The 25,742-nt window shown below is 35.2% G+C and overlaps 1 protein-coding gene across 2 annotated transcripts in view; it reads left to right on the top strand.

Moving 5' to 3' along the window:
• PPP3CA (protein phosphatase 3 catalytic subunit alpha) overlaps positions 1–25,742 on the top strand; it is a 317,276-nt gene that overhangs the window by 242,099 nt on the left and 49,435 nt on the right. For both annotated transcript variants that reach the window (XM_012436483.2, XM_012436485.2), the window contains exons 4-8: positions 7,256–7,367; positions 8,457–8,602; positions 13,155–13,294; positions 18,345–18,422; positions 20,895–20,989. In XM_012436483.2, the coding sequence (XP_012291906.1) occupies positions 7,256–7,367; positions 8,457–8,602; positions 13,155–13,294; positions 18,345–18,422; positions 20,895–20,989 (571 nt within the window). The remainder of the gene's footprint in view (positions 1–7,255; positions 7,368–8,456; positions 8,603–13,154; positions 13,295–18,344; positions 18,423–20,894; positions 20,990–25,742) is intronic.

The raw sequence follows: 25,742 nt of genomic DNA on the forward strand, positions 1-25,742 counted from the left end.
GAAGAAAATTAAAGTGAGCAAAAGTACAGAGGAAGAAATTAGTGAACTCTGCTAACCCTGTTTTGTTCTTGGGGCCAGCCTGACCAGCTTAACTAATGGAAAAGCAATTGAGCACTAATTTTGTAAGACCTTTATATCACATTAGGACTGGTATTTGCCAGGATTAACCACAACGAAACAAAACTTCTACATAACGGTGGTTTGGACAAGATAGATGTTTTTCTCTTTTGCCCATTGATGGCACACCAAGACTGGTGTGGCACAGTGCGGTGCTGGGTTCTAGGCTCCATCTGCTTTCTTGCTGCTATTCATGGCCTCATTCCAAAGACAACCTAGTGACCCAAGATGGCTACATCAGCTTCAACCATCATTTCTCCACATAATATTCAACAAGAAGGAAAGGGAGAAAGAGAAGGGTATGTCTTCTTGTTTAAGGATGTTTCCCAGAAATGGCCCAGTTCCTTCAACTTGTATCTCATGAGCCATAATTTGTTGATATGGCCATAGGTGATCGTATGTGGTCAGGTATAAGGAAGACTGTGGTAGGCAAGAACCAGCAATGGAAGTACAAAGATTTCTGCTCTTCTCCTTGAATTAAGGTTATATAGAATCTTTATCTTTTCTCTTCTCTTCACTTCCTTTCTTTTTTCTTTTCTTTCTTTTAATGAGACAGGGTCTCCCTCTGTCACCCAGGTGACAGTGCAGTGGCACAGTCATAGCTCACTGCAGCTTCAGTCTCCCTGACTGAAGTGATCCTCCTGCCTCAGCCTCCAAAGTAGCTAAGACCACAGGCACACACCACCATGCCTGGTTAATTTTTACTTTTAGTAGAGACAGGTTCTTACTATGTTGCCTAGGTTGGTCTCCATCTCTTGAGGTCCAGCAGTTCTCCCACCTTGACATCCCTAAGTGCTCAGATTACAAAGTGCATGAGCCTGTAATCTGGCCTGGGTTATATAGACTCTAAGTAAATATTTTTAAAATTATTTTAGTAACTCTTAAATTCATCTTACTCATTTAACATTTATAGTGCTCCTAATAAAGTTTTTGAGGGTGAATGAAATAGGCATTCTACGTCCTTGAAGCTTGCCATCTAAGTGAGGAAATCCCGAGACTATCATGATGGAGTGATTATTTCTGTCAGCCAAATATTGTTGTGCTACACTGGAATTTTTTTTATTATAACATTTGTGATTTTTTCACAGCTTTGTATCTTTCCAAAGGTAACCAAAGCCAACAACGCTTGCTTATTCATTTTATAATAAGGTACCACATCTTGTGTGGCTTGAGTAACAGTGGGCACAGTTGGACTTTTCCCTCTTTGTCCCATCAACTCCATCTTTGGATAATATTCTTTAATCTTATTGGTCTTTATTTACCTTTTTTTACTTGAAGAGTGCAGGCTTCTGAATCTCTGTCCTTGAACCACCTGAAATTTTCTAAAACTTTTCCTAACTAGAGAGTTTTAGAGTTCTATTTTTTTAAGTAAAGACGTTGCTGGGTGTGGTAGCTAAAGCCTGTAAGCTCAGCGCTTTGGGAGGCTGAGGCGGGTGGATCACGAGATAAAGAGATCCAGACCATCCTGGCCAACATGGTGAAACCCCGTCTCTACTAAAAATACAAAAATTAGCTGGGCATGGTGGCGTGAGCCTGTAGTCTCAGCTACTCAGGAGACAGGCAGGAGAATCGCTGGAACCTGGGAGGCGGAGGTTGCAGTGAGCTGAGATCGCGCCATTGCACTCCAGCCTGGTGTTAGAGCAAGACTCCATATCAAAAAAAAAAAAAAAGGCATTAAGAAGCAGTAATCACTAATTTCTTCCTCAGCAGATTTCTTTAAAGGCTACGATGAATCTATATATTTGAACTACGAAATTTGCTGTTTGGTACAGTATGCCCCTTTTGAAATTCAAGCAAAGGATCAAACTGGATGTTAGTGACATATCAAATGTAGAAATTATGGGGCATTTAAAAGTTGTAAGATGCATGTACTGGTCCTCATTTTCAAAAACAGCTCTTTAATTAAATTTCAAGAGTCTAAGACTACAGCCCAGGGACTTGCCACATACATACAAAAATAACAATATGTCTCAGATATGAAATGTTCCATTTTGATTATACTGTGACCTTTGTGGGGCTTTGGAATGGCTCGTTGATACCATATGTAAATTAAAATGGACATTTATATAAAGTGTACCTACTGAAAATACTTTAAGGATTTTTTTTATCATGGATTAAGGAAACTGACATTGTTAGCATGTTGTAAATGCTATTGTTTCATGGTTTAAACGATCTCACTCCTGACAGCTTTAGAAGGGACATGTAAATATGTTCCTTTTATGAGTGCAGAAACTGGGGCTCAAAGGTCGCACATGGTAAATGGCAGTGCTGGTATTCAAAACCTGTGTTCTTCCACTAACCCCAGGCTTTTGCCATAGTATATTCATTAGATGTACCACAAAGCACCAACAAAAAAATAAAAATAAAATCAAGAATGCAGAAACTGGTACACACTATTTACTCACCCATGCATATACAAACATGTACACACAGCCCTCTCCCTGTCTATATAATCTGAAGATCAAAGCATTAAGTATAAAGTGTTTTGTGAGTATGATACTGTTGGTTTAAGAAAAAATCCTAAAATAAAAGCTCCGTTTTCCAGCGTGTATCATTCTAACAGGCTTCTAAAGGATCTCAATTCTTCTCAATAATTCAGGGCTCCACCGCATGTATTCTCCTTTGGCTACCCTCTGGGCAAAGGGGAGCACTTTAGTTTAATTTTTACCAAGTCAGCTTTGAAGGATAACTTCGGATTTCAAACAGTCTCTGCTGGGTATATTTGTAAGCACTAGGTAATGTGCTCTGGGCAGTACACAGAGCTCATTTTATGCATTACCCCACCCCAGTCTTCTCCTTTTGCCAAAATTAGAAATCGTTTCCCACAAAGTTAGCCCAAATAAGACAAGCAAGCTTTTTAGTAGTGATGAAAGAGGTAATTTTGTTTTGAGTAATAATTTGTCTTACACCGAATACTGCTCTTTCTGATGATTGCATTACACTACCTAATCTCTTTGATCAAGCATATGTGTATATATAGGTCTGTGGCTGTGTTTCTCTGAGAACCCAAGGAAAAACTTAGAATTGCAAACAGGCACGCACAGCTGTTTACTTCTGTTCACTTCCACAAACTCCGTTTCTAGTCTTTTTGCACTGCACTGACTAGAGCTTAGCAGTGAGCTGGCTTCTCAGCTTAGACCAGATCTCAACTCCAGGCCTCAAGCACGTTTAACTGTGAAGAGTTGTTGTGTTTATTAGCTGTAAATCTGTAGACCAGAATGAACCACAGAAAGTCATGCAGTGTTCCATGCTTCTGCTTAAGAATAACAAGCAAGTGGCACAACAAGCAATGTTAGGTGACAGAGTAATGCCACAGACATGAGGAAGAAATTGCCTGGCTGTCTCCCTGTAGCCAGTCATCTTTATGGTGCATTGCTGTTCCGCTCCTGCCTCTCTACGTGCTTGTCAGAGCAGGCAAGTGATGCCTTAGAGGAGCTACATTTGACATTTCAGGAGTTTGGATGTTTTCCCAGTCGATGCAAATCCTTCACTTAATTGTCCAGTGATTGAGAGGCAGAACTTTTGATTGGAATGTCTCACAGCACAAATAGTTACTTTAAAGGGCTGATTAATATATACCTAAAGCTGTGTATTTTCTTTTTACTTCCTTGCTTCCTCTTTTACATCCTTCTTTACTTCTCTATGCAATTTTCAAGAATACTTATCATTAAAAGCATAAAGTACAAAGTAAATCATTGCACTATTATTATCAGTGAACCAATTAAAACTAACGAAGAAAATTATATTCTTAGTGCTGCTTCATTGGGGAAGATAGGAAAAATTTGAACAGGAGAAAGCTATGTCTGTGGCAAAAATTGATTTTAAAAATAGAGGATGCTCAATCTTTCATATTGAGTAGTGTAAACTAACCTTAAAGTGTAAATATTTGTTTAATTAAGAGTCAGAATAGAAAGACAGTGGGGTCCAGTTGAAGTGATTAGTGCACCTCATTTACATCTCACCATGCAGAAAAGGCCAGCGTGACACAGCCCTTTGCTTCTACCTTAACCAATTAATTCAGTGAAAATTTGATTCAAATTAGCCATCTTATACCACATAGACAAAAATAAACAAGTAACTAATTGTATTTCACTGCTTTCATTGATGATGACTTTTTTTGCACAAGACTTTCCCTTTTTAAAAACTATCAGGTTATGATTTGCTGAAGATCTTCAGTTCTCCAGAACGTTAGAGCTTTAGATGGTGAAACAGTTGCCGGCAAGACAGTGTTGTCGTTGGCAGCTCCCCCGCCAGCTGTTGAGGGAGAGGCTGTCAGGGCTCCGCCTCCGGTCCGCCCTTGCCCTTTTCCTTTACCGTGCCGCTTCTTCCATATTGGCTGCATCTGTGGTTTTAGTCAATGTTTGGGAAGATACTTTATTCTTGTCACAGGGGAGAAGGAAATAAAATGTGAGAAGAAGACTTATTTTTAGGTATTTTGAGCCAAGAATTTAGATTGAGTTATGTTTTTTCTCTTTCTCTCTCTCTTTCTCTGCCTTCTATTTCTCTTTCTCTCTTCTCCTCTGCTTCCCTTCCCCTCCCCCCTCCTCTACCCCCTCCTTTCTTTCCTCCCTTTCTTCCTTCCTCCTTCCCTCTCTTGCTCCCTGACTCTCTTCCTCCCTCCTTCCTTCCTCTCCCTGCTCCCTCCCTCCTTTCTTTCCTTCTTTTTCATTTACAGAAAGGGAACTAGTATTTCCTTAACTGCTACCACATACTAGGTGCTTTACAGCCATTAAATAATAATAGACATTAAATGTATGTCGCATCATTTAAAAGGCGTAAATATATAGGATAGAAATATGTAGCATTGTGCATTTATATATCCCACTTTGAGGTTTCAGTTGTGAAAGAACTGTGGTAATTGAGACTAGAGGGATAAAGCCGCACGCTAATGTCAAAAAAAGGCCTTTAACAGATAGCAAAAAAAGAAAATGTGGATCCTAGAATGTGATTCCTCTACTGGTATTTCAGTGTGGTTAAAAAGTTGCAGTTTAGATTTCAACTGGAGAGGTAGAGCTTTGCTTTAAAACACATTTTTACAGGCAAAACTGATCTAAAGAAATCAGAATTATAATGACATTTTCAAAAGAATATTGACTAGGAGGAGGCTGAAAGGAGCCTTCTGAGTGCTGAAATATAACTGTATCTGGGTAGTGGTTTCATGGGATATGTGTAAAAATTAATTGAACTGTGATTTCAGTTATGGACATTTCACTGGATATGTTATACTTTTCTTAAAGAAAAAAAAAAACTCAAATAGAAGTAGCCTAAGTGCCTTCAAAACATGTGTTCTCTCCCCCAGCATGTAAATAAAATATATTCAAAGTAGCAATTTCAACATACAAATCTGTTTTAAAGTAGTTTTCATATCCATTCGTATTTGAAACTAGACATCCTAAATTAACAACCAATTTGGAAAAATACATATATTACTTTCAGATTAAGGTACAGCCTCATACGTTTTAAATTGGGAACAATTCTCTCATTGACATTAATAATAGTTTATGAATATCTTCTCTGAAATGTGAGACAAGCTTGAGTAATACCAACTCTTTTTATTGAAATACGTAAGTACAGCTATAAAACCCGATCTGTAGCAGAGACTCATTAAGCTTCCGGACTGCTCGCTGAGGTAACAGGAGGCTTTACACACATCAACAGACCACGATGCTTCAAGGATCACTTTTGCATGCCGCACGGTCAACTTTCAGACGTATTAATATTATTAGTCACTTGAACTTTAGCTAATAACTATAATCAGAAAGTGGTAATTAGAAAGTTAATTAAAGTAACATATATAATTTAATGTCAACCTATTATTTTGTTTACTTCAATCATAATTACATAGAGATTTTGCTTGAACAACAAAATAATAGACATTTTTTCTGATAATTAGTATTTTCTCCAAAACTTGATCTGTATAGTCAAATATAATTAGTTCTCACTCATTTCATAAATTATCATATGAGCTAAAAGAGATGATTACTCTTTACAAGTAGTACTACAGATAGTCAGCAGCTTTACCCTATAGATAGTATCCAGGATATCTACTGTATTGGAAAGCCAATTATTAATGTATAAATCTCATGAATTTTGGTTTCAGATTTGAGTAACCGGAATTAGACTTACCTCAATATTTTTGTAGTTTCTGTATCTTCTTAGCTTTACTTTTGGAATATAGGTTTTATGAGGATATAAAGCAGACTTGTTTTTCAAAACTTAGTTTTCTGTTCTCTATGGGTTCTTAACAAATGTCAGTTGATCTTAACAAATTACTGGTGTTAATACCTGAGTATTCCAGTTGTCTCAGTGCTCATTCAGGAAGACTACGTCAAATGTAGATGCATTCCCAACTTGGTGAATGCATAATTGACCATCATTTTTATAGACTGCAATGCCCAAGTAACCAAGTTGAGAGTTTCAAGGTATATGAAATATGCTTTTCCTATACCTTATGAAATTAATAAGTAAAATAAAGTCACTTCCCTTTGTAAAGCTAATTATTTTAAAAAATCAGGTAACAGAAATTGAAGAATTGGAAAGATAAAGAACAACAAAAAGGGGGAGCAAAGCACTGACAAGCTCAGCCTAACCTGAACCGTGTCTCCATTTCCTGTTACTTTTCTCCATCTCTACTTCCTTGCTTCTTCTCTACCAACATACTGTCTTTTCTGTCAGTGTCTTTGGTACATAAATCTTAAGTTTTTGATTTAGACGTAAATTTAATTGAAAGTCAGGGAATCTCACCACACATACCAGTATTTCTTATCATGCTTTTACACTAGCATATTTTTATTTCTAGTATATTTTAGTTTCTTCATCTTCCATTTTTCTTTTTAAACTCCCACTTCCTCAGGCCACATAATTCTCCTTCTATTGACCATATGTAGTCTATTGTTTTCTTGTGATATGTGATCCTCAGTGTGCGTATGTATGTTTTAGGTGTAGATGGGCCTTGGCTTTTTACCAAAGTAATGTTTTCTGTTTGATTGTCAATATCTTCTCTACTAAGGTCCAGTTTTTTGGGGGACTTTTGGTCATGGTAACACATTTTATTCATGCCTTTATGATATGTGAACAATGAAATGCATAAGTATTAAGGAAAGAATATTTATTTTTATATGATTTTTATTTTTCTCAGTGTGTGCTGTATTTGTGGGCCTTGAAAATTCTTTACCCCAAAACACTGTTTTTACTTCGTGGAAATCATGAATGTAGACATCTAACAGAGTATTTCACATTTAAACAAGAATGTAAGTATACGTCAAGCTCCTTCCTTTAACACTATATGTGCTAAACAGTAATTTTAATCAATACTAAGATACATACAATATAATCCATTGCCTAAAAGGCAAAAACTTAAAGTGACACTCTTTCGTATCATCCCATATTTCTTTCTAAGCATGAACGTTTATGAGAATCCAGAATTTCTTTGTAAACTAGAACTTCTCTATAATGTGGTTGAAGAATTCGAATTAAGATTTGATATAATTTATCCTAAGAAACAAGTGATTTAGGAATACTACTGTTTAGAACAATAATTCTACCTATTAATCTCAGATTACTCAAGAAACGCAAATGGAGGGCAAATTCAACCCTATGCCTCTGTTTTGGACCCAATAAATGCTAGCTTCTACTGAGTCTTATAAAATTGAAGATGACATCATTCTTTAGACATAGACACAAGGAGTGTGGAGTACTTTTTAAAATTTCTTTTTCCTCCTTACAATTTTCTTTATTGTTCACTGAATCTTACATAGGTATATAAAACATTACATTTTTGTTTTATATATAAATACAGTTAAATGGAAGGCCAGAGAATCTCTCTATACATATCAATATTTTTCTTTTTCATTTAGTCCTTTATTCAATAGAGCATAAAGACTTCTCCTCTTAAAACATTAGATATAAGTCACAGGAAAAGCGATGTGCAGTGAGATAGAAACAACTTTAGAAAATGTCTTGCCATCTGCTTTACTACAAAATTATGAAGGGATACAAGCAGCTTTATGACTGTTTTTCCGTTGGTCTTCCAGTTGTTCATGTACATTTTTATGGTGAGACATCTGCAGATAAATAGCCAGAATGTATATACAAATTCTCTTGCTATACAAAAAGTTATGAAAATTATAAAATATGAATGAATGACAAAAACAGGAAAACTAGATATAAAAGATTAATATGTTAGTGTCAAAAAATCTTAATTATGTTTTAGAATTTTGCAGTGTGTTCTTTTATGTTAAATATTGTCCTAACAATAAAACTTCTCAAAAAAACCAAAAACATTTCAAAGAAATGATCCTGCCTATATATCATGAGTATTTTTTTATCACTTCTAAAAGGTAAAATAAAGTATTCAGAACGCGTATATGACGCCTGTATGGATGCCTTTGACTGCCTTCCCCTGGCTGCCCTGATGAACCAGCAGTTCCTGTGTGTACACGGCGGTTTGTCTCCAGAGATTAACACTTTAGATGATATCAGAAAAGTAAGTTTTGTTATTTTCCAAGTCTAATTATTTCGTGTGCTACCATGATAAATAGAAGACATTAATTACCCTGCCTTTGTCACTAACTTTATCCTTTTGAGTTAAAATGATTTAAAGTGGTCACGAATCTCTTCTTTGTGTTAAATTTTTATCAAGAAAGGAAGATATATTTATATTTGGAAGAGTTTTTATCTCTACAACCTCAGGGTTGGTCTTACTATCTGACATGTGTCTTTGGAAATATAAAATATTTGACCTCTAAAAAAATATGCCGTATCATTTCCATTTGGCTTTTTTTAAATAATCCATTGTATATTCATGTTTTATGCTAGAAATGTTGTTTTGCCCATGGGAAAATATCATAACATAACCATTAAAATGTGTTCATTTTATGGTGTTTTTAAAATCTACTATTTGTTTCAACTTAAAACTTTCAAGTAGCAATCTAACAAATACAGTGATAATATTCTATCAATTTTATTGAATGGCTAGGTGGAAAACAATGGACTTTATAAGAAGTATTTTTAAGAAGTTTTTAAGAAGTACTGCAGTTTAGCATTGGCTATTAACAGTTGTTTAAACCAGCAAAAAGATGAGTTACATTGAAGTGGATTGTGTCTTTTTCTTGAGTAAATCTAATAACATGGGATAGTTTTATGTAGTACAGTAGACAATCTTTTACTTCTTTGGCTGTGTTTCTAACTCTGATGATTGCAACTATGTAAGGGAAAAAAATAGAGAGTAATAAAAAATCTCAGTGTATATTTCTTGGTGCCAAAATTGCCAAAGAGAGAAAGCAATGTAAATGTTTTCTTAGGTCATTTTAAAATAATATTACTTTGAGTTATTTTAAAGTATGATAATTTCTTCACATCAATATTTATAATATATGTTATTGAAAAGTTGTGCTCATCACCAAGCTTTCTAGCTAGGAAATCTAAGTCAATTTTTTTCTGGAGGAATTATGATAGTTGAAAACTATATTTATCTTCTTTCCTCTACTTTTAGAGACCTAAGAAAATATGCGTGTACTTATCCCATAGAATAGAGATATGGAAATAATTCTAGCCTTTTATTATTATCCTCACCAGTAATTCTGGTAAGAATAAATTGGTCACATTGTTCTAAATTACTGTATTTGAACTATAAAGATTGGAATTTTGCTGAGATTTGTTCTAAACATACATACTAAGTATTTATTTAAGCCTAATGTCTTACAGGTAGACTTTGGCTTCAAATAAGTGATGTTCTAATCTCAAGGTGTACAGAATTTATTTCTTAAATATAGGTTCACTTAAGAATAACCACGGACACAATTCAGATTCTTGATCTCACTTACCGTTAGGGGCATTCCTACAAAGCCTCCCTTGGTGTCACTTGTTTGATTGATGCCATTTAAATGTTTTTTTCCATTTCTTCAGAGTTTGGAAACTTGATTGCTAACTAAGTCTTAGAAGTCTGTATGCCGAATAACATTTACAGCTGCCTTAAGTTATTAAATTGTTAAAATATTTTCTCCTTGTGTTCAGTGGAGAAGGAAAGCAAATATTTTATCTATTCATGTATCCGTGTATCATATTAACCTGATAACCACTTACTTAAATAGTTTTGGAAAATAGGAAAGTTCAAATTACAAATAAGTTTAGTAGTTTTTGTTAGCAAATGTTGGGCAGCAAAGACATGCATTTATGTTTCATTCTCTTGCCTTGATCGAATTTCATGACCTTGGATAGCAGACAAGAAACTTACTGAGTGTCCTCCTTAAAAGGGTATTAGTGAAAAGTTTGCTCAAAACAGTGTTTTCATTATTTGAACAGAACTGATATTCTGAATAGAGTTTTATACTGTAGAGAATAAACAGAAAGGTTAGGGCTATTGGAATATTTTGTTTAAGACGCAGTCACCAGCAAAAAGGCTGTAAAGCTCTACTACAAAATGAATAACCGTTTTCATATGACTCTCATTTGTAGTGCTTCTTTAATACATTTGTTCATGAAACTCATGGTTTTGAGAAAATACTTCAGTAAATTAGGAATGTATTTACATACCATAAATCTCTGCTACCATGAACTCAGTATTCTCTTAAAAATTCATTAGGTTTTAGAGAAAAACTATATTTAGGTAAAATAAAACATTCAAGTTCTTCCTTAATACTCTATCATTGAGGTTCAAGTGTTCAAGTGTAAAAATAATGTATTTACTTTCCTATTGGAAAGCAAATGCATGCTTTTTATTTTAAAATTCAAGCAAAAGCACAATAAATAAACTTTGTTGCTCTGTGTCTTTGTGTTCATTTTAAGACATTATTTCACACTTATTTCTGCCGTCCGATAGAGCATAGAGTATTGGTCTTCATTCTCTATTTAAAGTACATTAGAGATGTGATGCTAATTCAGTGTAAAATTGTTTCTTTCTGGGCTGGGTGCATTGCCTCATGTCTGTAGTCCCAGCACTTTAGGAGGCTGAGGCAGGCAGATCATGAGGTCAGGAATTTGAGACCAGCCTGAATAGCATGGTGAAACCCTGTCTCAACTAAAAATACAAAAATTAGCTGGGCATGGTGGCGCATGCCCGTAATCCCAGCTACTCAGGAGACTGAGGCAGGAGAGTCCCTTGAACCCGGGAGGTGGATGTTGCAGTGAGCCGAGATCAAGCCACTGCACTCCAGCCTGGGCGACAGGACAAGACTCTATCTCAAAAAAAAAAAATTGTTTCTTTCTGCATGAATGTAACCAGCTCATTCTTCTGTAATCTGATGGACTTTTTTTTGAAATAAATAAACTTCATATCATAAATTAAATAGATTTTTAAAAATATCACCTAACAACCTTAGGAATTACCTCCCAACGTATTTTAGATGCTATATTCAATTTTCATACATATCATTAAGCTCTGAACATAACCAGAAAATGATTTTAGGTTTTCATTTTGCCATATATCAATTCAAGTTTTTTTGTATTTGTTTATTTTTACTGTCAATGATACTTTAAAATATACTTTATGCTTTTTCCAGAGTAAATGTTATATTCTGGTTGCTTTGCAGACCTTTAGTTAGGGATTCATATTAATCAGAAATTTTCTCATCCTATGCTGTCCTACCCTTAATAAGTTCTTATTTTTCAGACAGAAGTTCTGTACTTTTAGGGACAAGTATTATTATTTTTTTAATGTATTGTTTCAAAGGCCTAAATTATTTAAATCTCTTAAACAAGTTTAAGTTTGCAGTGAATATTTTATGACTAACATAATGGTTGAAATACAGAGTTTTGTTTTACTAAAGTTTTTCTTTGGGTGTTGAAGATGTAAAATATTTCCTCATTCTCTGTAGACACTAATAAAAAGTAGTGTGCAGGAAAACGATTACTCAGAAAAAATAAAATGTATGTCCCAGAAAACAAAATATACAATTTGATTAGTTGTCAGCCAAATATATTCACTTGTCTGTATTGGATTTTTTTAAATATAAATATGAAGAATATCAATTATTAATAGGTTTTCATAGCTATTGTATGCTTTTATTCAAGGGCCTTTATAGTATCTGCTGATTCACCAAAGATCCTTCAGTTACAGTTAAATAAAGCTAAACTAAAATGTTTAAAATTGATCATGATATGTTTTTTCCAGTGGCTATATTTCTCTTATGCCTTCTAAATGCACCATTTAAAATTGAAATATGACTTCATTAAACATCTATAGCTGGAAAATTGATTTCATATGAAGGTTTCAGGTAAAATTATAAGGCTTAGAACTGTGAACTTAAGAATGACCAGCTAAATCGGATTTTATTTTACTGCTTATCATTACTTATATTTGTGCCCACTACAGTCAACTACAGTAAGCTTGTACTTTATCATTAGAAACCTAGATAGCCCATAATGAAGGAATATCTAAAATATCATATAGCAAGTGGCTACTTTTAAAGTAAAAGCCATCTTTTCTCAAAATCATGTTCTTAAGAACATGATTTTGAAAAAAGATGGCTTTTACTATACATATATATATCTATATAAATATATGTCTATATTTATATATATATATATATATATAACATAAGCATAAAAACTAGGAACTGTTTTCCATCCAGACTTCTAAATCATAGTTCAGTTGAGGAAGTAATAGGAATTTCCCCAACCAAAGTAAAAGTCTTTCCTCAATAAATGAAACAGAAATAGAGTCATAATAACCGGTAATGACAAAAACACTTGGCTATATAAAGTAAGTAAGGAGAGAGAAGTATGAAAGGTGGAATAGGAGAGAAGAGAAACTGCAAAATCTAGAGATAATAGAGACAGGAGGGAGGTAAAGGGTGAGATTAAGGTAGATACTAAATGATCTCATCAGAAGGAAGTGGGAAAGAAATTTGGAGAGAGAGAGGAGAGATACGAAAATGAGGAGGAAGAAGGACAGGAAGAGAGAGAGAGAGAAGACGTTTCACCCCAAAATGTAGCTGGGGAGAAGAGGATGCATTCTTCACAGGGCTTGTTTCTCGTATTGTCGGAATTCTAAGTTTCCAAAGATTAGTATTTTGCTCTCTGTCTTCTATTTTTCTTAGTTAGACCGATTCAAAGAACCACCTGCATATGGACCTATGTGTGATATCCTGTGGTCAGACCCCCTGGAAGATTTTGGAAATGAGAAGACTCAGGAACATTTCACTCACAACACAGTCAGGGGGTGTTCGTACTTCTACAGGTGAGAATAGAGAGCTTGCTATCCTGAACACGTTTTCTTCATAATGCTAGGATTTATCAGTCCATGTGTTTGATTTATTTATAATGTTTGTATAACTTCTTTAGTATAAATGAAAGGCTCACTTTGAAATTCTTATTCAAATGGATTCTTAGTATTTATAAAATGAAAATATGAATAAGTAATAAGTGAATAAATAAATGTCAAATCTATATGTATACTTACACAGATATACCTCGGGGATGTTAAGAGTTTGACTCTCACCACAATAAAGCAAATATTGCAATAAAGCAAGTCATTGTTTTTTTGGGTTTCCAATGCATGTAGAGATTATGTTTACACTATACTGTAGTCTAGCATTATACCTAAGAAAAAGCACACAGATGTATATACCTTAATCAGAAAATACTTCATTGCTAAAAAAAATGCTCATCATCTGAGCCTTCAGCTAGTCATAATCTTTTTGCTAGTGAAGGGTATTGCCTTGATGCTAATGGTTACTGACTAATCAGGGTGGTGGTTACCAAAGGTTGGAGTGGTTGTGGCAATTTCTAAAATAAAGAGAGCAATGAAGTTTGTTGCATTAATTGACTCTTCCTTTCACAAAATATTTCTCTGTAGCATGTGATGGGTTTTGTAGCATTTTTCCCCACAGTAGAACTTCTTTAAAAATTGGATTCAGTCCTCTCAAACCCTGCTCCTGCTTTATAAACTTGGTCGATGTAATCTTCTAAGTCTTTCTTTGTCATTTCAGCAATGTTCACAGCATCTTCACCAGGAGTAGATTCCATCTTAAGAAACACAAACAAACAAACAAACGCTTTCTTTGCTCATCTGTACAAAGTAACTAACTCCTTACCCATTGAAGTTTTATTATGAGATTACAGCAATTCAGTCACAACTTCAGGCTTCTTTTTTTTTTTTTTTTTTTTTTTTTGAGATAGAGTCTCACTCTATTGCCCAGGCTGGAATGTGATGGCACAGTCTTGACTTACTGCATCCTCTTCCTCCCAGATTCAAGCAATTCTCATGCCTCAGCCTCGCGAGTAGCTGGGATTACAGGTGCATGCCACCACACCCAGCTAATTTTTGTATTTTTTGTAGAAATGGGGTTTCACCATGTTGGCCAGACTGGTCTCGAACTCCTGACCTCAAGTGATCCTCCCGCCTCGACCTCCCAAGATGCCAAGATTACAGACATGAGCCACCATGCCCAGCAGGGGCACCTCTTCTTATTCTAATTCTGTTGCTATTTCTACTACATCTGCAGTTTCTTCAATTTAGAGTCAGCCATGAGGTTTTGAGTCAACTTCATCCAAACTTCTGATAACTTTGAAATTACTCCTTTATCTGTGGTCTGTGGAATGGATGTTATGTTATTAGGCATGAAAATAACATTAATCTTCTTAGTACATCTCCTTCAGAGCTCTTCAGTCACCAAGTGTGTTATCAGTGAGCAGTAATGTCTTGAAAGGAAGCCTTTTGTTGGAGCAGTAGAACTTACGAGTGAAGTTAAAATATTTAGTAAACCATGCTGTAAACAGATGTGTGTCATCAAGCCTTTTTTTTTTTTTTTTTTTTTTTTGAGACAGAGTCTCGCTCTGTTGCCCAGGCTGGAGTGCAGTGGCGTGATCTTGGCTCATCTACCATTTATTACATTTTTTTTCTTTTCTACCTTCCTTACCTTTGTTCGTGTTCACTCAGCTTCCAATTATCCCTCCCCTTTTCTGGGCAGAATTCTCACCCCTTTCCTGTCTACCGATTTGCATGCGTCATTCTCGTTTATATATAAAACAAAAGATAAGATATTTTTTCAAAAGATTTCTCTGATTAATTTCAGATGCTTTTTTTGTTTTATAGTGTCTCTATAAAACTATTTTATCTGTAATGTGTTTTATTCTTCAGTAGTTTCATAAAAATTCTTTTACAATGTTTTATGTTTCCATATAGATAATAAATACCCTCAGGACGGAAACCATGTCTTGAACTTATACCACACCTCCCTGTAGCTAATAGTGTCTTCTAACAAATAAAACAGTCGTCACTAGGCTTCTGATAAATTACTGAGGAATAAGTAATTTTTTCATATCTCTGTGGTGTTTAGCTGTTAGCAATCTGCCTTTCCTGCCGGTCTCTCTCTCTTTCTCCCTTTCTCTGTGTGTGTGTGTCTGTGTCTGTGTATGTACACAGTGCCTTTCAGCTTAAACATTTTGTGGTTTGTGATCATTTCCATTAAAGAGCATAAAGTGTTACAGAGTTTTTGTTTCTCTTTTCTAATACTATTAAAAACTTCTGTATATCCTAAGTAGGCAGTTCATCAACAGTGGGAATCTAGATCATATTCAAGTATTTTCTGGGTTTATGAGGAAAATGTTGGTATTTCTTTGAAAAGCTGAGTACTTGATTGCATATTTTTTAAAATTTCTAGTTTTTCTTCAAAATAAATTCCCTCCAAGTAGATAATGCAAATACTCCTCACTTAATTCTGTTAACCTAGCAAATTGCTACTTGATTAATTTTATTGTTTTCAGATTTCCATTAAAAATCAGGTATAGGCCCGGCATAGTGGCTCACGCCTGTAATCCCAGCACATTAGGAAGCCCAGGTGGGCAAATCACCTGAGGTCATGAGTTTGAGACCAGCCTGACCAACAGGGAGAAACCCCATCTCTACTAAAAATACAAAATTATCCAGGTGTGGTGGCACATGCTTGTAATCCCAGCTACTCAGGAGGCTGAGGCAGGAGAATCGCTTGAACCTGGTAGGCAGAGCTCGCCATGTGCCAAGATCGCGCCATTTCATCCAGCCTGGGTAACAAGAGCGAAACTCCATCTCAAAAAAAAAAAAAAAAAAAAAAATCAGGTATAGATTTTCATGGGAAAAAACTTAGCTTAAAAACATAAGGGTATCAAACTTAGTGTGAAGAAAATATTTTAAAATTGTTCTTTCTTAAGTCTAGTGTAAGTTGTTCCAAAGGGTCAAATAAGAAGCAGCAACCAAGTCATTTGCCAAGGGCAAAAAAGTGACAGATGTACACAGGCAACCTCTCCTGACAGTGGCAGCAAGACAGGCTACATCTATACAGAGGCATTGCAAAGGCACTAGAAGTTTAAGTAAAGGCCTCAGAGAAAGAGAAAAGATAAGGAAGGAATATTGATTGAGAACCTATTCTGTGCCACCCCTTGGCTGGGTCTTTTTTTGCTAATATATACCAAACAAATCTGCTATTTTTGAAAGACCAACTAGTATCTCTGAAATAAAAGTGGTTTTTTCTTTGTTTGTTTTTTTCTCTCTGACACAAACTTACCCGAAAAGGTCGTGTATTCACTTTTTCTTTAAGCAGAAAACAGAAGCCTTTGAAGACACATGTTGGTCAGCACCTGATCCTGGGTACCAGATGGGCATGTTTCCATGCAGAGGCTGGGCCATCCTCTCCAATTTCTAAGATACACTCATGTTCATCAGTTAGGTGTTTTATTTATTGAGTTGACTGGGGACAACTACGAAGTGGAGGCCACATGGTTATCTCCTCTTTTTCTGTCTTTCTCTTGCAAAACACACACAAGGGCACATGAACAGAGACTTTTCAGCTTGAGATCCCTTTTTGCCAAAGAATCTTTGTTATAGTCAGTATCTCTATAAGTGTATGTTATCGGGGTTTTTTGTTTGTTTGTTTGTTTTTTGAGACAGAATTGCACTCTTGTCACCAGGCTGGAGTGCAATGACACTATCTTGACTCACTACAACCTCCACCTCCCAGGTTCAAGCAATTCTGCTTCAGCCTCCCGAATAGCCAGGACTATAGGCTCCCGCCACCACGCCTGACTAATTTTTTGCATTTTTGGTAGAGACGTGGTTTCACCACATTGGCCAGGTTAATCTCGAACTCCTCACCTCAGGTGATCTGCCCGCCTCAACCTCCCAAAGTACTGGGATCATAGGCATGAGCCACCACACCCAGCCAACTGTATGTTATCTTAATGGTATTTTTTTCCCTGTTGTTCAGGGGATTTGTAACACAGAAAGTATCTTTTCTAATGAATTATTTCAGTAACATATACTACTAGAATATTTCCCTGCAGTGCTATTTTTATAATTGATGAATGTTTTCAATGGCATATAATTTAAGTTCTAGTGAATATTTGCAGTTTGAGTATTGGTTTTCTGTACCTTGCTTTGGATTGTCAAAAATTTATTTTTATAATACACATTTGTTTCATTAAAAATTCTTAAATCAGAGACATAATGACTATAAAAGGTTTTTCAAGTTTAATTTGTGATTTAAATTTTATTTATGATGAAGTTATTTGAGTTTGAGACTCTTAAAAGGCAAACACAACAATTGTATCTTGGATGTTTTATTTAGTTAAGATTAAGTCTTAAAGTTCTGCAGGTCATATTTAAAGGACAAATTTTAAAGCCTTGTGAATATTCATAATTTTGTTTAGGTTTTAAATGATATAATCATCTTAATGTACCCATAATGTTAGATATAATGTGATTTCCCACCATATGGGAGGAGTCTTAAATCTGGGAGATTTAACTCAAGGTCTAAAATATAGTTCAATATGATATAGAAACAAAAATAGGAGGCAGAAAAGAGCATATGTATTCCCTTCTGCCTCCAAACTCAGTTATCTCTGTTGTATACACATGCACGTGCACACAGGCACAAATGGTGCATTATCTGAGAAAATTGAGACTTATATTTTAAATTCATTATCCTGTTATATTGTTCACTTTGTCTTTAAATGTAGACTTGTAAAAATCAGTATTTCTGAGTGGACACTTTCCTAATGTTGTTATATAATAGCTTATATTTTCCCCCCAGTTCACACACCTAAACCCCTTTCTGATTATGTAAAAAGTACAGCTATAGATGCTTTTTCTGCCACAAGGATAAACTTGGCCTTAGAGTCAAGAGGCTTGTTTCATGAATGATGTATGTTTGATTATCTTTCATCCGGTCACATGGATCTGGATGTTAGAGATAAATGTGCTACTCCTGATGATTTCATAACAGATGCTTCTCTTTTCTTTTTGTCTCTGGCAGTTACCCGGCTGTATGTGAATTCTTACAGCACAATAACTTGTTATCTATACTTCGAGCCCATGAAGCCCAAGATGCAGGGTGAGCAGCTTTGAGCATCTATAAAAACCACGCATTGTCCATCTTCCAGAATTTATTCACTGCTTAGGCTCTGCAGGTTCCCTTTTACCAAACTCACTCCCAAAAGGAATTAGAGCTTAAAATTATCTCCTGATGAATGACACGGATATGACAGAGTCCTGGGGGATGAATGGCTGCAGATGTATTGTGAAGACTCCCTTGCAGTTCTTCCATCTTTAGCTTGAACGAGTCCATTTTCAGCTTGAGTTCTTATGCACTGTGAGGGCACCTCCTCTTACTCCTCGATTGCTGCATTTACACTGTCATATAAGAGAGTAAATTACCAGCTGCTTTTCAGTCTTAGTTGACAATGTGAATGAGAATTATACATAAATATTTTAATAGATATTGCACATTTTACTCTTGTTTTAAAGAATATCATTCCTGATCCCGAATACCATTCCTGATCCCTGTAAAATCCCTGATTTTAAAGGGAAAAAAATAGGAACATCTTAAAAAAAGGGAAAAGTTTATGTTCTAACTAGCAAATGATTACATAAAGTTGATTTTGTCTCATCAGGTAAGTTTTTAAGATGTAGAACAATTTTGAAGGTTTAGAAAATTATGAAATATCAGAGGTTCACTTTAATAGTGTATTAAATCTACATTTGGGAGAAACTAGAATAATTAGTTTTAAGATTTGAGACCTAATACCATTTTCCAGTAGGCTCTGCTGAAAGGCTTTGTTTGCCTTTGAATAATTAAACTCATTCCTTGATAGTCTAGGTTTTCTGAAAAGTAGGAGCTCTTCTTTTTATAACCTGTATGCTGAAATTAGGAATATAGATACCTGCATTTGGAAGGAGGCCCATGTCTATGATGCCCCTGAATCAAGGCAGATACCAAGTTCTTTTCACAATTAGCTGTTTTCAAGCAATCAGTCAACAGGTGTGAATGGATTCAATATTATGTACTCACTGTGTTATAGCTGATGTTTGAAGTAACCTGTTTATTATACCCAACCAATCAGGTCTTCAGATAATTTTTCTCATCAAGGCAGTGGTGTCACCATGCTATTTTGGCTGAGTGTTCCAGTTGGCTTACTGCCCATTTTTGGCAGGTTTATCCTAATGACACCACATACCCATAACCATTGGCTTACTTGCAAGTGTGTTAAGTGCATCAGTTAATATCAAGTATTTTTGTTTAAAATGAGAATTTGATTGATTCATTGGAAAAATTGAGATGATGTCATCCAGTTTCTTTGTTTTCGTTTGTTGTCAAGTAGGCATATAGTCACCCTTAGTCTATAAAGTCAAGCTACTAGGATTAAGAACGTAACTGTCTTTCACATGGATTTTTTTTCCATAGCAAAGCTCAGTCCCATAATCAGAACACGTACTTCTAGAACATTTTTAAAAGGTTTTTAAGGGGCATTTTCTTCTGGGGAATATAGTATGACCAAGTTCCAAAAAGAGAGGACTCAAAAGTGTTTTTAAAATTAAAAATTTTAAAGTGGCTATTTATCTTTCTAAAGGTACTTTTTGAGTTACTTTTAGAACCCAACCATATTAGGCATGGTTTAGTCTACCAGGAATAAATGACACAGATCAATGAAGAAATGGTAAAAAATGTTATTTTGGAGGGGTATTTCTAAACTGATATTCCTAAAATCGAGTACACAGAAGTCATTAGATACATTTTTATCCTTATGTAAATGAGTCAGGGTCACCTGTATTTTTAATTGAGGACTAAAGTGTTACCCTATAAATGATTTCTGTCTTAATAACTGGATTGTTGGTTTATTTCAAAAGTTCTTGTGAATATTCTGTTTCATTACTGATGTATTAAATATTACCCTGCTGAGACAATAATCTTTGACCTGTAGACACCAGTAGAGATTGGTAATAAATAAAATTCTAAAATAGAAACAGTTTCAATTTGTAAAAATTCATAGATTTAAGAGGATATTCTTTTAAAAGAAAATAACTTAGTCTAGGCAAAATGCTTATATATAATCTTTACAGAATGTTGTGGATTTATCGGATAATTGGCCTGGCTATTAGTGATTAGTCTTTATATCTTGCTTGGTTTGTTTGGTCTTTTTATGGCAAAAAAGTTGGCAACCGTCTGAAAATTTTGGTGGGTACAAAGTATCTGTGTGCACTAATCAGCCTTTGTCCTCTCTGTTGAACACATGGAAATGAATTATGATTTTCCACTTAATTCTACACTCTCTTGAGGTTTGCTAACTTAGAAAATACCTGTTTGGAAATTTTACATATGAATGTATGTTTTCATGCCCATGTCCCTGAAATGTATTAACACCTGTGTATAACAGACTTTAGGGAGAAATTTTTATTTAGTGTTACATAATTGGAGACTCTTTGAATAATGGAACTTGACTTATTTAATTTTCTATTTCTAAGTCTATGATTTGATATTATCTTTTTTCCATACTACCTTTGTTTTAACTGTATTTGTTCTTTTTAGGTACCGCATGTACAGGAAAAGCCAAACCACAGGCTTCCCTTCTCTAATTACAATTTTTTCAGCACCAAATTACTTAGATGTATACAATAACAAAGGTAAGTGTTTTTAAATCCCCTTTTCAGTCTTATGTAATGTGTGCAATAATTCTTCTCGAGCAGTTTTATTTTGGTTTGGTCTTAAGTATTTTTAACCAGTCCTTTTTATTTTTATTTTTCAGTTATTGTTTGATGCACGCTTTGTGATTATCCTCAAAGATACAGATTCAAATTTGGTCAGAGATTGGGCTTATGCACTGTTAATTTTTTAAATGTTTTCTAGGACATTTTAATTCTTAACAGGGTTGACAGCTGCTGCTCTGGTAGATACAGACTTTAAAAGAAATAATTGGGAGTAATCCAGAATCATGCTTCTTAAAAGGATTTGGATTTAAATAGAATAAGTGTGATGGTGCATGGAAAGGATCAAGAAAAAGAAACAAAAAATAAACTCAGTAGCTTGAAATTCAAATTCGAATTGCATTTATTAAGCATCTATCATGAGTGGATTCCTATGCTAGGCAAGTACATGTTCATTTCTTTAAAAAAAAAGCAAAAAAAAAGGTAAACTTCAAGGTAAATATTATTAGCCACTCTACCTCCTCCTTTTTTAATATGCAGAGTGAGTCCCTGTGGTTAATTGCCTTGTCCAAGGTCACTTAATTAGGAAGTAATGAACTAGGTTCAAATCCACATCTGGTTCTATGTCCTGTGCCACCTTTCTGAAACTCCATTCCAAAAGAAACATGAAAACAAGAGGGCATTATTACTTACTACAGGGAAAAGAAGAAGAGCAAGGGGTGCATTATATCCTTCTTTCATAAATGTAATCTCTTTATTTGAATATATTATAAAGTGTTTCACGTGTAAGAATGGGTGATAAAATGTGAAAAAGCCTTTAACTCTAGGTAGCATTAGTCTGGATTTTATATAGGCAGCATGTCTGAGTGTGGCTTTCTGAGAGTAAGAGAAATGGAGACAGAAGGAAAGAAGCAGTCAAATAACATATATAAGGTCAATTATGGCCCAGAAGGGGTGGTAAAAGGCAGCCTAGTTTCTGAGCCAGTCTAAAAACTCCTGAAATTAGGAGTCATGTGCCTGCATAAATGAGATGTGATGGGTGTCCTCCTGGCCCAGGCCTGGCGTCCAGGATGCTTAATATTGGCCTTGGCCACCTTTGTTCCCCAGCACCTTTTGAATTGTCCTTAGTCCTTTGTTTCCTAGCCCAGAGAATGACATCTGCTGAATGGTGTTTGCTGTAGCCATATAGTCCTTTATATTGTCATTTTGACTGTGCTGGGTTCTCCTCTGTGGTGAAGGAGCATGGTTTTCGGTAAGGCATAGTGCAGTTTTTGTTATAACCATGGGGGACAAAAGAGGCAGTTCCTAGAAAAGAAGTGCTGCCTTTAGTAGGCTATGCCAAGAAGAATGCAAAATAAAATAAAACGTGTTCTCTGCTTGCCACATGCTTTTAAGTATGTGGGAGTGGGAGTCTGTTTCACGGCTAAAGTGGAGATTATTGTATTTGAATAAAATTGATGTTACCTAGAATTTTGAAAACGACTGCAATAAAATTTTGTTGCAAGCACCTTCCAAACACAATCAATGGAAAAATAGCTGTGAAGAATCTATGAGTTAATCTTTGATTGTTAGAAACAAATGATCATAAAGGACTCTAGAATAATAAACAGATAGTTACAGTATGATGTGATTTTTAAAACTCCTGTAGAGTTGACAAAGTAAGACATTTGGGTGATTTAACTAATAATATAAGAGCCAATAATATAAACAAAGAGAGTCAAACACTAAATATATTTGGTAAGGGATAATTTTCTAGAATGGTCAGAGAAAGGCTTAAGCTAAAATATGATCTGGATGTTAAAGAATAGTGAATGTTTTATTAGAAAGAGAAATAAATAGTATGAAGGCCAATGAATATTTTTAAAACAGTAAACATTTATTGTATAGAACCCATAAAAGCTAATCTCTTTGACTGGGTGAGGATTCTCAATCTTGCACAGGGAAGGCCCTGAGATACCTACAGGGAATGCAAGAATTTAGTAAGTCATATTGCATATCCCAGTTCCACCATGATCCTATAATTTACCAAAGTACATAAAACATACTTTTATATATTTTTTTAAAACACAGGTTTATATTGTTCTATGGCATTAAGATTTTTTACTATTAAACTGAGGGAAGGAAATGTCCCTAAAAGTTATTTTCTTGCCAGACACTGATTACTAAATAGCATGTACTGTGCTTACAAGTTTACCCGCAATTTCTAAAAAAGAAACCAAAACAGTAAAAAAGGAATAAAATTGGGATTTTACTCCACAAAAACAGACTTAGACACTTTCGATTCATCACAATGCTAGGTAATGCAGTTTTGCTTGAGACCAGTACCTATTTCTCAAATAAGGTGTGAATTGCTTCTTTTTGTATGGTTTGATTTAACAAGGTTGGAACTTTAAAAAAAAAAAAAAAAAGATACCAACACATCAGTGACTTTGAGATTTTGTAGTTCTTTCACTGTGTTCTCTTGCCTTTGGGGTAGATCACCATCTCTAGGATAGATGGAAAGTGGGTAGAAGTGTTTCATGTTGGGAACCTCTTCATGATAGAAAATATTCTCCTGAGAGAAAAAGATAAACTGATAGGGAAGAGAAGGATGTATTCTTGAGTTTAAGCAAAATTTCAAAAGACTTTTATGTAAAATTTCTGAAGCATTTTAAAGCTATTATGCTAACAGTGTATACAGTATGTCAGAGTGGGAGTCAATTATTCACTGCTAAAGTGAGGATTACTGTATTTGAATAAAATTGATGTTAACTAGAATTTTTAAAAGCAATGTAATAAAATTGGATTGCAAGCATCTTCAAAACCCAATCAATGGAAAATAGCTGTGAAGAATCTGAGTTAACCATTTGATTGTTTAAAACAGATGATCCTAAAGTACTCAGGAATTATAACCTAATAGTTACAGTATGATTTGATTCTTGAAGCTCCTACAGCTTAAGACAGAAGTAGTACTCTCTGGCAAAATGAAAGAATAAGGAAAATAGATTTATTCTTGCCATCCTAAAACCAATAATAGTTGTGATTAGATTCATATGTAAATGTCCAATAATTCTGATTAGTAGTTCATACTTATCTGCAATTAATAGTGTTATATATAAATTTTCAGTGCTGCAAAAGAAGTAGCATTCAAATATAGATTTCCTCAGCAAGGCAATTTACTTCTATAGATGGATGCATCTCACAGATGGAGCAATGACAAGTGCACACCTGGACAAGGAGGGGCAGGGGTTCTTATTCCTGATGCAGGTAGCCCCTACTGCTGTGTCATTCCCCTATTAACTAGGGTTAGACTGCACGTTCTAGGCTAATTCTGATTGGCTATTTTAACAAGAGCAGAGTACCAGCTGGAGTGGTGGAGTGGGTAGTTTGGTGGGAAGGACAGTTATAGGACAGGTCAGAGCAGGTGACCAGAGGTGACTCAGGTCAAAGCAGGTGACCAGGGCAGGTGACCGAAGCAGATGACCAGAGCAGGTAATCAGGATGAGTCAGGATGGAGCAGGGGACTGGGGGAACAGATGGGAACTGCTGATTAGAACTGGTGGATAAGGTTGTTTACTGAAACCATAAGGAAGTTAAACTTTAAAATGGAGAATTAAAGAATCAGAGAGCGGAGCATACTGACAGTTCACTATATCTAACATAGCATTCAGAAAGTTGCGAGGGCTAACTGTTCCATCTCTTGGTACAGCCCACATGAGTTCGTTCAGTTCTCATCCTTTGCAGTCTGCTCGGTCTTCTTGCCTGTCTCCCTGCTTCTGTGTCTTCACTCTGACAGCTCTGCAAGATGCATAGCAAAAGATATAGGTTTGAATCACAGCTCTGCCAGTAAGCAACTAATTCATTTAAATTTATTGGACATGCAGTGGCATCACTATGAGATGAGAAAAAATGTTTGTTTGTGAATATTACATGAAATCGCTTAGAAACAAAATGCCGTGCGATATTAAGACGTTATTATCATTGGATATTTTATGTTGTTATTATTTTGCTACATGTTAGTGCAAGAAGCTAACAGAAGCTGGCAGGAAAATACCCTTATTCCTCAGTTGCTTATTGATAATTTCACTGTATGCCTCAATCTACCATTATCACCTGTCTTTCTGCTTCACTTGAGGTAAACTTTATTGCCCTGAGCAACTTTAGACATTTTGTTTCTCTAATTTTTTTTTTTCACTTTTTTGCCTGCATACTTATTTCTGTCTAAAATATTTGTCTCCTTCTTCTGCCTGTCTAAATGGACTAGACCCAGTCTAGTCTGTGTTTCCATAAAGACTTCTGTTGGTAGTCCTTGTCTGAATGTCTGCCATCCCAATCATTTTCTCTTGTATTTATTGTTTACTTTTTTCTGTTAGCTTTTCCATGCATTCCTGTTACTTCCCAATGAGATTATAATTAGTCTGAAACATGAGGCTTTTTGATGCATACTGTAAAGCCAGGTTGCATGCCTTGACTGTGGTAGGCAGTCAATACATGCATTGATTTAAACATTTTTTTTTTGGAGAATTAACAGCAAGACAGTGACCAAAAGTACCCTATTGATATTGACCCACAGATCTTTATATCACTTTAAATTACTCCTATAACCAGTGCTGATGCCCTTTCTAAATTGGAGTTAAACATTTGCAGAGCATTTTGCATGTTTGAATTGTTGAATTTCTTCTATGAATCTGTAGACCCAAAGGAAAAGCTATTTCTTAATTACTCAAATACACTAATCAGATGAAAATTACAG

Source organism: Aotus nancymaae, unplaced genomic scaffold (assembly GCF_030222135.1).
Source record: "Aotus nancymaae isolate 86718 unplaced genomic scaffold, 86718_ANA_hifiasm-v0.15.2.pri h1tg000033l, whole genome shotgun sequence".
NCBI classification, from domain to species: domain Eukaryota; kingdom Metazoa; phylum Chordata; class Mammalia; order Primates; family Aotidae; genus Aotus; species Aotus nancymaae.